This window comes from Littorina saxatilis, linkage group LG8 (assembly GCF_037325665.1).
Source record: "Littorina saxatilis isolate snail1 linkage group LG8, US_GU_Lsax_2.0, whole genome shotgun sequence".
NCBI classification, from domain to species: Eukaryota; Metazoa; Mollusca; class Gastropoda; order Littorinimorpha; family Littorinidae; genus Littorina; species Littorina saxatilis.
The window spans coordinates 51,874,107-51,887,824 of record NC_090252.1 but is presented as its reverse complement, the minus strand read 5'-3'; the positions used below and the strand labels follow the sequence as shown (position 1 = coordinate 51,887,824).

At 41.1% G+C, this 13,718-nt stretch overlaps 1 protein-coding gene across 4 annotated transcripts in view; it reads right to left on the bottom strand.

Annotated features, from left to right (window-relative positions):
* Positions 1 to 11,305, bottom strand: part of LOC138973807 (cystathionine beta-synthase-like) — a 253,496-nt gene extending 242,191 nt beyond the window's left edge. For all 4 annotated transcript variants that reach the window (XM_070346516.1, XM_070346517.1, XM_070346518.1 and 1 more), the window contains exons 1-4: positions 11,181 to 11,305; positions 8,076 to 8,234; positions 2,926 to 3,032; positions 277 to 491 (exon numbers count right to left, since the gene is read on the bottom strand). In XM_070346516.1, the coding sequence (XP_070202617.1) occupies positions 277 to 491; positions 2,926 to 3,032; positions 8,076 to 8,206 (453 nt within the window). In that variant the 5' untranslated portion in view covers positions 8,207 to 8,234; positions 11,181 to 11,305. The remainder of the gene's footprint in view (positions 1 to 276; positions 492 to 2,925; positions 3,033 to 8,075; positions 8,235 to 11,180) is intronic.
* Between the last annotated feature and the right edge of the window lie 2,413 nt (positions 11,306 to 13,718).

Genomic DNA, 13,718 nt, shown 5'->3' with positions numbered 1-13,718 from the left:
CATTTCTCAAGAAAAGTGATAGCTGTCTCACCTTATCCATGCTTATTTTCTCCCTCTCCATTGGACAGATTGGTAGACCAACAGAGACACATAAGCTGTGCATTTCACCATGACAACAACGTCTCTTTTACTCCCCCCCCCCCCCCCCCCCCCCCCCCCCCCCAGGGTGGACAGACAGGCAGGCAGAAAGGTAGACAGACTGGTAGATAGACAGACAGCAAAACAGACGCATACACTGCATGCACATTTCACACAAAGCAACAGAATCTCTCCCACCTTTTCCATGCTCATTTTCTCTGGCATGACGATGATACACCTGTAGCCCTTCACAGCAGACGCCAGCGCTATACCGATGCCCGTGTTGCCCGATGTTGGCTCGATCAGAACGTCGCCCGGCTTGATGATTTTCTTGGCCTCTGCATCCTCGACCATACGCAGACCGATACGATCCTTGACACTGCCGCCTGCGTTGAAGAACTCGCACTTTGCCACTGAAAAAGACAGAATGAGTGAATGTGTGTGTGCATCTTCATGAAATCTCACAAATAAAAAAATTATGGTCTATATTAAAAAGAAGGGTTTAACTGAGTAGAATAGCTAAAGAATGTGAACTTTCTTATTCTGCTTTTTATATTTAGTCAAGTTTTGACTAAATATTTTAACATCGAGGGGGAATCAAAACGAGGGTATGGTGTATGTGCGTGTGTCTGTGTGTGTGTGTGTGTAGAGCGATTCAGACTAAACTACTGGACCGATCTTTATGAAATTTGACATGAGAGTTCCTGGGTATGAAATCCCCGAACGTTTTTTTCGTTTTTTTGATAAATGTCTTTGATGACGTCATATCCGGCTTTTCGTGAAAGTTGAGGCGGCACTGTCACGCCCTCATTTTTCAACCAAATTGGTTGAAATTTTGGTCAAGTAATCTTCGACGAAGCCCGGACTTCGGTATTGCATTTCAGCTTGGTGGCTTAAAAATTAATTAATGACTTTGGTCATTAAAAATCAGAAAATTGTAAAAAAAAATAAAAATTTATAAAACGATCCAAATTTACGTTTATCTTATTCTCCATCATTTGCTGATTCCAAAAACATATAAATATGTTATATTCGGATTAAAAACAAGCTCTGAAAATTAAATATATAAAAATTATTATCAAAATTAAATTGTCCAAATCAATTTAAAAACACTTTCATCTTATTCCTTGTCGGTTCCTGATTCCAAAAACATATAGATATGATATGTTTGGATTAAAAACACGCTCAGAAAGTTAAAACAAAGAGAGGTACAGAAAAGCGTGCTATCCTTCTTAGCGCAACTACTACCCCGCTCTTCTTGTCAATTTCACTGCCTATGCCGTGAGCGGTGGACTACGAGTATACGGTCTTGCTGTGTTGCATTGCGTTCAGTTTCATTCTGTGAGTTCGACAGCTACTTGACTAAATATTGTATTTTCGCCTTACGCGACTTGTTCTTCTGTGCTCTTAACCTCTTAACCTCGGGGGAATAAAGATCCATTGATCAATAGGACATCAAAGATATTTATATTAAAAAAAAATGAAAAAATAGTCTGTGTAAAGGAAATCACGAATAACACTGTAACAGGCAAAGTATGACAGTGATATCCTCCACGCTTTTAGAGCGCTAACCAGAGATATAGCGTGACATAGCAAAGTGTGTTGCACGCACTGTGAGTTCAGCTCACTGACCGAGAATAGTTGATGTTGTAAATCGCAACTAGGGTATTGTTACACTTTACCACTGTCCTTGGACATGGAGGGGTTGTCCAAGTAATCGGCCGGGAGGGAGGAAGCCCGGATAGATGCGACAGGAAAGCACTTAACAGGTAAATGGAATAAGCATTCGAATATCGCGAGAGTGTTTATCGCATAAGTTGAATCGACTAACACTATAAACTGTAAACATAGCAGACAGATATCTAAGACAAGATGTCCGCTATTTATGTTGTGCAGTGCGTCATATAACCGGTCTGAGAGGGAGATAGCGGCCAGATGACAAGTGTGAAGAATCTGAGAAGCCGCGGAAGTATCATAACTCTAGACCAGCATAGCTGAAATTCGACGGGATTTCGAGAAGTTATTGCAAGGTTATGGTTGTCCGTATAGTTGAACCATAGAGGTCACAGGACGAAAGGAACTGAGTAGACCCAGGTCGCCAGTGGAAGGAATTAGTATTCAAATACATTTCCTAGTGAACGGCCATAGACGCTGTGTAATTCTGTGTATGAACAGAGTTAAAATATGTCTATAAGATCTTAATTACATAAGATATAATGAGTGTTTAGTAAGCAGAGCAGACGGTGATTTGAGTCTGCCGGAATATGAACTGTAACTGTTTTTCTGATTACACACGAGCCGTGATTCGATACCAGTAAAGTAGATATCGTGTGCCTGTGAGTTCACGCACTGTTTGTGTATTTCGCAACATAAATGAAGGGGTTAGTGAAATTGTGCACGGGATTGTAATCTCGCTCTGTTTTTGCATCCAAACCTGTGAGTACCAGATTTCTGAATACCTAACATTTATGTTCATGATTGTGTGTATTTGTGTGTATGTTTATTGTAACTGTATAAAACAGTGGAAGGAACTTACATTTGGAGTTGTGTTTGTTCTTGTATGATAGCGTACTAGCGCATTTGCATTCATTCACAGTCTGGGGATATCATCTCAAAGTATTTGTATGTAAAGTTTCATGAATATCAGTTTTCTGGGAATCTGAGTACACACACACACAGACACACAGACACACACACACACACACCTCACCTCTACCCTTGTCTCGATTCCCAGACTACCTGAAAACATTAGTCAAAACTTGACTAAATGTAAAAACAACATCAAATTAATATGTTCTAGCGAGAACAAGCATTATTGTCATGCAAAACTGTAACTCCTGAACTTACAAACTTCACAATCCACTCCGTCTTTCTTGGTGATGCGGTTGATGCGAACTAGTGGAGTGTTGCCGATGTTCTGAAGGATTGTGGGCATAATCTTCGGCTTTGGAGTTCTGAAACATCATGGTTTATACAATATCAGAGTTGTGAAAGAAATTTACCACTGAAAGTCAGCAAAGACATTCTTCCGAGATTAGGCCAAACAAAAATATATGTTGGTTTAGGGTAACCAGGGGTGGATCAGTTGCTTTGTAAGGGGGGGGGGGGGGGCACTTTGAATCGAAAGTGAATGTGATGGGCGCGAAGCGCCCGAATTTGCTAGGGGGGTCCAGGGGCATGCCCCCCCCCCGGAAAAAATTTTGCCCAAAGAAGCAAAATGGTGCCATCTGGTGCCATTTGAACTTAGAAATGGTCATAGAATGAGCATAGAAAAATCTTTTGTTTTTCTTCTTTTTTTTTCGGGGGGGGGGGGGGGGGCACGTGCCCCCACGTGCCCCCCCCCCCCCCCCCCCCCCCCCCCCTCGTCCGCCCCTGGTAACCCAACTGACCCTATTTTTTCCCACCGACCCTAAAACTTTTTTTCATTTCACACAAAAAAAACTCGGACACATTTTGTGAACCATACCAAGACTAAAAATTTAAAAAAAATTAAAACAAGAAGGGCAAAGCCCATACGACTCACATGCTTGACCTTGACCTTTACATGACCTTGACCTTCAGGGTCAAGGTCAAATAACTAAACCTAGCAATGACATCATACACTAAGAACTGCTTTACACATTTTTCCTACCAAAATACATGTGACCTTGACCCAAGATCAAGGTCATGCAACACAAAGCTGTTAATTCAAGACATAGGAAGTACAATGGTGCTTATTGGCTCTTTCTACCATGAGATATGGTCACTTTTAGTGGTTCACTACCTTATTTTGGTCACATTTCATAAGGGTCAAAGTGACCTTGACCTTGATCATATGTGACCAAATGTGTCTCATGATGAAAGCATAACATGTGCCCCACATAATTTTTAAGTTTGAAACAGTTATCTTCCATAGTTCAGGGTCAAGGTCACTTCAAAATATGTATAAAATCCAACTTTGAAGAGCTCCTGTGACCTTGACCTTGAAGCAAGGTAAACCAAACTGGTATCAAAAGATGGGGCTTACTTTGCCCTATATATCATATATAGGTGAGGTATTGAATCTCAAAAACTTCAGAGAAAATGGGAAAAATGTGAAAAATAGCTGTTTTTTAGACAACATTTATGGCCCCTGCGACCTTGACCTTGCTTGAGAAATATCCAACGTTAAAGTTTTCCGGACGGCCGGCCGGGGGGACGGACGGACGGACGACTCGGGTGAGTACATAGACTCACTTTTGCTTCGCATGTGAGTCAAAAAGACAACCTAACGACCTTTTTTTTGTTGGTCATGTTACCCTTAGCAGATTTCAAAGCAAAGTCCCCTTGTGTATACAGTGGAACCCCCCTTTTAAGACCTCCAGAAATCTGAGAAAATAAGGTCTTAAAAAGGAGGGAGTCTTAAAATGGAGGTAAATGTACAGAGGTTATGAACACAAAGTCTGAGAAAACAAGGTCTTGGGGGGTCTTAAAAAGGGGGTTCCAGTGTAATTTGAAAAAATATAAACATATTTTTACATTTAGTCAAATTTTGACTAAATATTTTAACGTAGAGGGGGGAATCGAGACGAGGGCCGTGGTGTATGTGTGTGTGTGTGTGTGTGTGTGTGTGTCTGTCTGTCTGTCTGTCTGTCTGTCTGTCTGTGTGTGTGTGTAGAGCGATTCAGACTAAACTACTGGACCGATCTTTATGAAATTTGACATGAGAGTTCCTGGGTATGAAATCCCCATACGTTTTTTCCATTTTTTTGATAAATGTCTTTGATGACGTCATATCCGGCTTTTCGTGAAAGTTGAGGCGGCACTGTCACGCCCTCATTTTTCAACCAAATTGGTTGAAATTTTGGTCAAGTAATCTTCGACGAAGCCCGGACTTCGGTATTGCATTTCAGCTTGGTGGCTTAAAAATTAATTAATGACTTTGGTCATTAAAAATCTGAAAATTGTAAAAACAAATATATAAAAATTTATAAAACGATCCAAATTTACGTTTATCTTATTCTCCATCATTTGCTGATTCCAAAAACATATAAATATGTTATATTCGGATTAAAAACAAGCTCTGAAAATTAAATATATAAAAATTATTATCAAAATTAAATTGTCGAAATCAATTTAAAAACACTTTCATCTTATTCCTTGTCGGTTCCTGATTCCAAAAACATATAGATATGATATGTTTGGATTAAAAACACGCTCAGAAAGTTAAAACAAAGAGAGGTACAGAAAAGCGTGCTATCCTTCTTAGCGCAACTACTACCCCGCTCTTCTTGTCAATTTCACTGCCTTTGCCATGAGCGGTGGACTGACGATGCTACGAGTATACGGTCTTGCTGAAAAATGGCAGCTACTTGACTAAATATTGTATTTTCGCCTTACGCGACTTGTTTATAATTTGAAATAGTACATGTATAATCATCATGGTTTGTATAATTTGAAATATCCATTTTTATAAATCGTGTCATCCTATTTCCATACAACATATAACAAGTTCTGTACAATTACAGGGCTGAATATTGGCGGTCGCCCAATCACCCCCGGCAGGGTCGCCCAATCCGCAGCCGGTAATTTCCGCGCATATGTAAATTCCGCGCTTGTAAAATACATGTATGCTCCGCGCAATATCGGGTTGTAACTTCCGCGCACGAATTACTGGTTCGGCTCATACAACTTGCGCGCGTACTCACAGTCCCTACGGTTAGCACTTCGTCAAGTCAAGTCCATGGCCTGGAAAAATTTGCCGGCCATGCTGTGACTTCCCCCCTCTTGTACCTTTGCTGCAGTCTCTGTGACTGTGATACCAGACACCCGAAATTTCTGTAATTTCTGTTATATAATAAGTGAACAAAATATTCTTATACGCATGGTTTAAGTCTTCATTCGTTTTTATCGACTTGTCTGTGTAATAAAGACGTGTTCAATATATAGATATACAAGTGTCAGTTTTCATGGATATACAAGTGTCAGTTGTTAATGTCTCAATGTCTCACATTTGACCGAGCAAAGACACGCGCGCTAGTTTCACATCACATTTTGCTAAAACACGCGCGCATCTTACATATACACCACGCGCGGGAGTTTCACATGCGCGGAAGCTTCAAAATTGGGAAAGTGCGCGGAGTGTTCATGCACCCGCCCAATCACCCCCGGCGGGTTCAAATCGCGGTAAGTGTTAATGTGGTAATTAAAGTTCCATTGTAAATTACTTTGTAAATTGTGTGGTAGGGGGTACATAAAGGGGGTAACTTTCAGTGAGGTTAATTTAGTGTGTGATTGTGTGACAGGGTGTGAAAGTTGTTTTGATTTCTTGTTTCTTTGTGGTGGCTTTTATTTTAAATTCTTTATTAAAACAAGGCTAATTATCATTATATTAAAATATAGCATTTTAGTCATCAAGTTTTGTGTGTGTTTGTGGTAGTTATTAGTAGTGCAAATCCACATGTATGCATAATAAGTATGAATGTACGTCTTTTGTGTATGTGGTTAGCACGCGACGAGCCACTGGGGCGGTTGTAAGAAATCCCGGCCGGTTGGGGGCCGGTTGGGATTATGAGGGGCCGGTTCAATTTTTGACTTACCGGCCCCCCTGGCCGGTAGCAAAAAAAGTTAAGGTACATCCCTGACAAAGACGGTTGGAACAAATGGACAGACAGCAGCAAAAGGTAAAAATTAGAACAAAAATAAAACACAAATAAAAACAACACAATATTATTAATATAATGTGAACACTTAAAACTACTTGTAACAGGTGACAGGAGTGTGCTCTTTGAAAGCTGAACGATTAAAAAAAACCTGATGTGTACAACAAAGTATAAGAAATTAAATGTATTAATTAAACACTGAATTTCCCTTTTGCAATGCGACATCAGATGCCATCATTAAAAACTCATGTTTAGGCGACTGGCCAAGACTAAAAAAAAGTGCAGTGTTTGTGTGCAATTAGCATTTTTTTCACTAGCTCCCTTTTTTTCAATGTCGCATAGGCAGATACATGCTCACACATATATATCATCCTCCCCATCCCAACCCCCCCCCCCCCCCCCCCCCCCCCCCCCCCCCCCCCCCCTCCTTCATTCACTCTTCTCTCTCCTCGGCCACTCTCTTCCCCACTCTCTCTCTCTGTTACCCACCTCTTTCTCTCCCACCTCTTTCTCTTACCATTACCCCCACCCCCTTTCCACCTCTCACCCGTTTATTTTGCGCACTCTCTCTCTCTCTGTCTGTCACTATCTCTCTCTCAATCAATAACCAACGACAGAAACAGCTGCTGTTCATGTCAAAATATCCATGTCCGTGTGTCTGTTGGCAAGCAATAAAATATTTTCTGATGAAAGGTAACACTAACAGAAGGTAAAGACTAAATCAGCTGTGTATGTGTCATGCCGAATTCACAGTATTGCCGAATTTGTAGAATCGGCAATTTTTTCTCTCCATATCCCGTAATCGCCAAAACGCTGCTCATTACGCGAAATCGGCAGAGTTTTGCCTAAATTGCATAAAGGCCTCTAAAATATCTCAATTTTCACAAAAGCAGCAGCCAGTCCGTTATTTTGGTGTCACCAGAACATTGCATTAACATTGCTTTGCCTCCCTATTATGATTTATATGGTCTATGTTGGTTGGTGTCGAGCATAACCCCGAAAATGCACGAAAACTAACACTTTCTGCCATAGCTTATAGATTATTGCAATATTTATCCATTCTACTTCTAGTATCTAGCTGTCCGAGTGTGATGATATCCAAGGCATTTGAGAACTTCAGACCAAAAAGTGGCTGCCAATTTCGCAAAAAGGACAAGTGTTAGAGGCATTTACGGCCAAACGCTGCCGATTTCGCGAAATTTCTGTCAATGCAGAGCAGCTGCCATGAAAGGGAGACTACTGCGTCACCCGGGGCTGGGCCGCTATTGCGCGGGGCCGCTATTGCGCGGGTCTAACCCTAACCCCCGCAATAGCAGACTCGCATAATAGCGGACCCGCGCAATAGCGGGCCGACCCCCGTCACCCTATCACACTTACACAGGCACATGTCTGTGAGGCGATTTCTCCAGGGGCATGCCAGGGGTGTAGGTACACTTGCTGGCCAGGTCTGGTCGCCGCCATTGTCGGAACGGACTCTCACTCTCACCGTTCGGCTTGATGTTAGACATGGTGGCTTGTCTTCTTCTGGGTACTTATCTGGAAAAAATGCACCACCATGGAACACACTGTCTGATGATGTTAAAAATGCACAAACTATTAACACTTTCAAAATCTGCTGGACATACAAAAACTTACGACTGAGTCACTTTTTTTGTACGATAATTGATATTGAGTAAATACGACTTTGAGCATGATAATATGATTGATCTGCAACAAATTTGATAATGAGATGGGACGCAAAAAGAAGCCGTGAGGCTTATGGATACCAATCCAGTCCCTAACCACTACTACTACTACTACTACTATTACTTTCTCACCACCTCATCCTCAAAAGACGAATCCAGCAAATGCTGAAACGCTGTTGGGTTTTTATGGGTTGAGGAAAAAATGCTTTTTTTTTATGGAAATATTGAGGCTAATAAACCCTGGCATGTGACATTAAAACCAAATGATTGAATAAAAACCCAGTGAAAATTAGCTCCAATCTGTATTTTCTGCACTGTCGGCTCAGCACTAAGCTCTTTTGGTTGAAAAGTATGCACATTGGAGCTGACTACTCAATGTTCAGTTGCCATCGCTCGCCTCAGTTCACAGATAACTGACCGAGTATGGAGACAAGAATTCTTACCAGTTTTTGTCTTACACACAACTTCAAATGTCACATGAGTTTATTAGCCTCAGTAATTTTAAAGAAAAACAACTGTTCCACAACCATGAAAACCCGACTTAGTTATTTCCTAACAGTGTCTATTCTGCTAAAATGACAGTAAAGTTCAGTTTTTAAAGTCTTTAGAAATGTTCCAGCATTTGCCAACTGCAGCCAGCGCCAAATGACAAGTCATAACAAGAAAGATCAGCTTTAAGTACAATGTAGATGAAAAAAAAATTCCACCAGCCATCATCATCAATAGGTAAATTGTGGTTTGCATAAACTAAGTTTGTAGCCTAAATTGCGTATCCTTTTTGCTTAAATCACTCTTCAATAAAGAATACTTGTTTCTGTTTACACTTACAGCTTAATCTACTGTCTCTAGGTTTGCCAAACGTAAAATAAATTCCCACCCCCACCTGTCTGCATATAAAAGCAGTAGTGCTTAAAGGCACAGTACGCCTCCCGTAAACCATCACAGATACTGTCAGGCTTTTACACACAGTACACACACCCTTTCATTTAAACACTCATCGCTTGAGAACGTCCTAGGTGCCCTACGTAAAGAGCGAGCAATTTTCAAAGAATTAATTTTGCGGATTGTTTGATCAGACAATCGGACGGTGCGTTTTGGCGCTAGACCTAACTTTTAAAATCTAAATAATAAATTGACAGCTTGTTACACAAACATTCTTAAATCATAAAAGAATTCTTTTTTCATCAAGACAAGACCAGTACAATTCGAAGTTTTGAAAGTTTGAAAAAAGGAAAAGCCCGAAAGCAGGGTCACCCAAGGTCGTGGTTCTTGTAACAGACGACGGTTATGTCTATTGCCAGTTCCTCTGAACAGTCAAAAGCCATCATTAGAGTTCGCGTGAATCGCAGCCGTTTGTCGCGTTTAGGTTCAGAGGTACATAATAACGTGCTATTGCAGATAAGCTTACAGCGAGTCGCATTGAAATCACAAACTGACGACTAAATTGTGAAAAAAAGGAAACTGGATCACACGGGTTCACGATGGCTCATGGGGAAGATAAACCACGCAAAAATAAATTCTTTGAAAATTGCTCGCTGTTTAGGACGTTCTCAAGCGGTGAGTGTTTAAATGAAAGGGTGTTTGTACTGTGTGTAAAAAGCCTGACAGTATCTGTGATGGTTTACGGGAGGCTTACTGTGCCTTTAAATCACTCTTCAATAAATAATACTTGTTTCTGTTTACACTTACAGCTTAATCTACTGTCTCTATGTTTGCCAAATGTAAAATAAATTCCCACCCCCACCTGTCTGCACATAAAAGCAGCAGTGCATATAATTACCACAATCAGTAAATTACCACAATCAGTGTTGGAATGCTCACACAATTATCTCTGTACAAAACCAGCTGTGAACGCTGTAAAAAGAAAAAATGCAAATGTGGCAAAGCAATCTGTTTTTGCTAATGAAGTCGTGTTCAACACTATTTTTTGACAGTTACAAAAGTGTCCTTTTTTTCTAGTGCCTGTGAAGACAGTTACATGGGTAGTGTAGTGAGCAGTGCTGCAGACCCACCAAGGGTCCAGAAAATAAATAAATAACTTTTTTTTTTTTTAAGTCTGAAAGCCCAGATCCTTTGAAAATGTGGGGAAAATAATCATACAAATTACAATGTATTAAGTGATCTCTGGAGCTTTTAAAAATGACATGCCTGCAATTAGCAAGCAAGCATGCACACACACACACACGTGACACTAAATATAACACAAACACACATACACACACACACACAACAAAATAGACAGAGCGAGAGAAAGAGAAAGAGAGAGAGATCCTGAGGTAAATCCTGCTTTTCGGGAAATAATATGGTCCATGATGCAATACATTGCTCCACAAGTTCTCGCTGTGTCATGGCTGTGTTCAACCATGCAATCCGTGTTACACATCGACCGCTACACGTACAGTTACAACCGTCAGTCACAGTCACATTCCCAGACAATACAGCCTGACGGCAGAGAACCACTCAGTCAACCGTGACATATCAACCTGACAGTCGCGAGCGCAGCTGTACGAGTAGCAAAAATACTATATATACTACACAACTGATTCAGTGTCACTGATTCTATAATAAGCCACAAACGCTCGACTCTCTTTCATTCAAGTCTCACTGCACACATGTATCAAAATGCGTTCAACACTGACATCTTTTGTATCCGTAAGCTAGGTTCTTGTTGTAGGCCTACACGGTCAGTACACGACGACATCAAAATGACAGAAAAGACTTGGAAAATAATCAGCACATTTCACTGCCATCATTTGTACTAAATATCAAGTAAACTCGGACCAAATGCCCCTCTCACCTCAAGAAAATACTGCCCCTCTATTGAATCCTGCCTTTTGGAAGCCGGACCCGGAGATATTCGACGTTCTGTCGTGTCACCTACGATCGAGCGAAAGAAAGAGTGTGTGTGTGTGTGTGTGTGTGAAAACGTGCACCAATGGACGCGAGCAAACAGACACACCTCTCACCAGCCACAATGCGATTGGTTGAAGAGGTAGGTCAGAAATTTTCAGGGACAGAGGTGAAGGTCTTATCATAAGAGTAAATACAAAAAAGTTTGATGGCCTACATCTGACTTCGTGTCCGACAATCTTGGAATTTTTGTGACAATTTTTTTTTACTTACTTTTGTGTGTGTGCATCGAAGAGATTTTCTTATTTCTGAGCACATTTTCAATTGAAACACGACATATTTACTATGATGATATATATATCAGTCATTATTTGTCATCATTTTCACGAGTTTTCATTTACAAACACCTGGGAAATAAATCTCATGTTCCCCATGCAATAAATCGAGGTGGTGAATGGGTTTGAGCTTTCAGGTGAAACGTGGATTGTCAAAGTAAAAGCCAATCAGGCTGATTGTTTGATGTATGGAACCATCGCGGTTTTGGATTTGTGTTTCCGAGGACAACGATTCACGGTAAGCATTCACTCTCAAAGACCCAATCAATGTTGATAATTACCGCGGCGACTCATGGTCAATTTGCAATTTATCTCTGTAATCGCAAATCCACAACAAAAAGTCATAAACACTTAAAAAGAAAAGAAATATGCTCAGTCAACATACTGAACTCACACGTATGATCGCAGCTCTGCACATTTTCAGACTGGAAGAAAAGCATCACTGTGATCTACGTTTGACGTCACATACAAGGTTGACGTGTTATCTCGAGCTACTGTGACGATGCTTTGTGGCCCGGAGTTGGATTCTAAAAATTCGTCTCCCTGTGGGTTATTGTGCATTATTTTGCAGAACCAAAATGATGACAAAAACGATGTTTGGTGGCTTGTCGTCAGACCAGCATTTTGTTGTTGATCGGCCTTGGTCGATAAAGATGAAACAAAAGACGATAATGGTCCCCTTGGACCAACAAAAAAGCTGGTCTGTCAACAAGCCACCAAACATCTTATATTACCGCACACGCGTTCACACACACACACGTAGGCCTACACTCCCGGCAGCTCAGAGTCCATCTCACTCGGCTGAGTGACGTTAAATAAACGATTTTATCATCATTTTCACTCGGCCCCCAGTCTCCAGCAATTCATTCAGTCAAATATTGACTTTAATTTAAATGACCGTTTGCCTTACGCCTGAGACCAGGTGTTTCGAAAATATCTCGCGATCTACACATATTTTGCAATATGTATAAGAACATAATAAGTACGCCAAAAGTATACCTAATTTTATTTACACTGTGATTTACTTCAATTTCCTCTGGTTTATTATTTCTTCATAAAGACTACTTAAAATGACTCAAATGTTTCCCCCTTACCAGGCCTCTACAAACATGCAGGTCACATTTTTTTTTTACCTGTGCCGTATTAGCATGCTCGTGTATTTCGTGCTGTCATGATACATGTCACACTAACACCAAAGCTTTCTAAGGGTTTGCATATTATTCAGAGCACTGGCCGTTCACAAGAAAAGTATTAAATTGCCGTCGACTGAACAGGGAGCATCGAGGGGCCAGTAAAAGATCCATGCGGGTTGACTCGTTTGTGTGTTGTGTGTGTGTGTGTGTGCCAGTGTGAGTTCTCCACTCTGTCAGTCATATTTTGATAACAGTCAGACAGCATATGTATTTGACTTTCTGCGTCTATTTGCATGTACAGTGAAGTCCGGCTGTAGTGATAGACCCATATAGTGATAGTCCGGCTGTAGTAATAGAATTTCTGGGTCCCGGTCCCAGTTGTTCATGTTCTTTGTTAACTTAGTCCGGTTGTAGTGATATTTTTTCAGTCCGGATATAGTGATAGTCCGCTTGTAGTGATACTATTTTCAAGTCCCGGGGAAGCTAAAGTCCGGCTGTAGTGATAATGTTCGAGAGTAATCTCCCTTTACCAAAATGGCGAGCAAAAGCCAGCCACGCACTGTGCTTACCCTGAAGCGGAAAATTGATCTGACAATTTTTCATTTAACCCTTATTTCTAAGTGGCCCTTCTCTCTCTCTCTCTCTCTCTCTCTCTCTCTCTCTCTCTCTCTCTCTCTCTCTCTCTCTCTCTCTCTCTCTCTCTCTCTCTCCGTACTTGCCAGTGAACTCAACTGATATATATATGTAGATGTACACCGGCACACACACACACACACACACACTGCACACTCACACACAACGTGACACACACACACTCACACACACACTGCACACACACACAACGTGACACACACACACACACACAATTATACTGACAAACAAACACACTCACACACACACATAGACCACCACCACCACCACCACCACCACCACCACAAGAACCACACACACACACACATACACACACAATCTCTCTCTCTCTCTCTCTCTCTCTCTCTCTCTCTCTCTCTCTCTCTC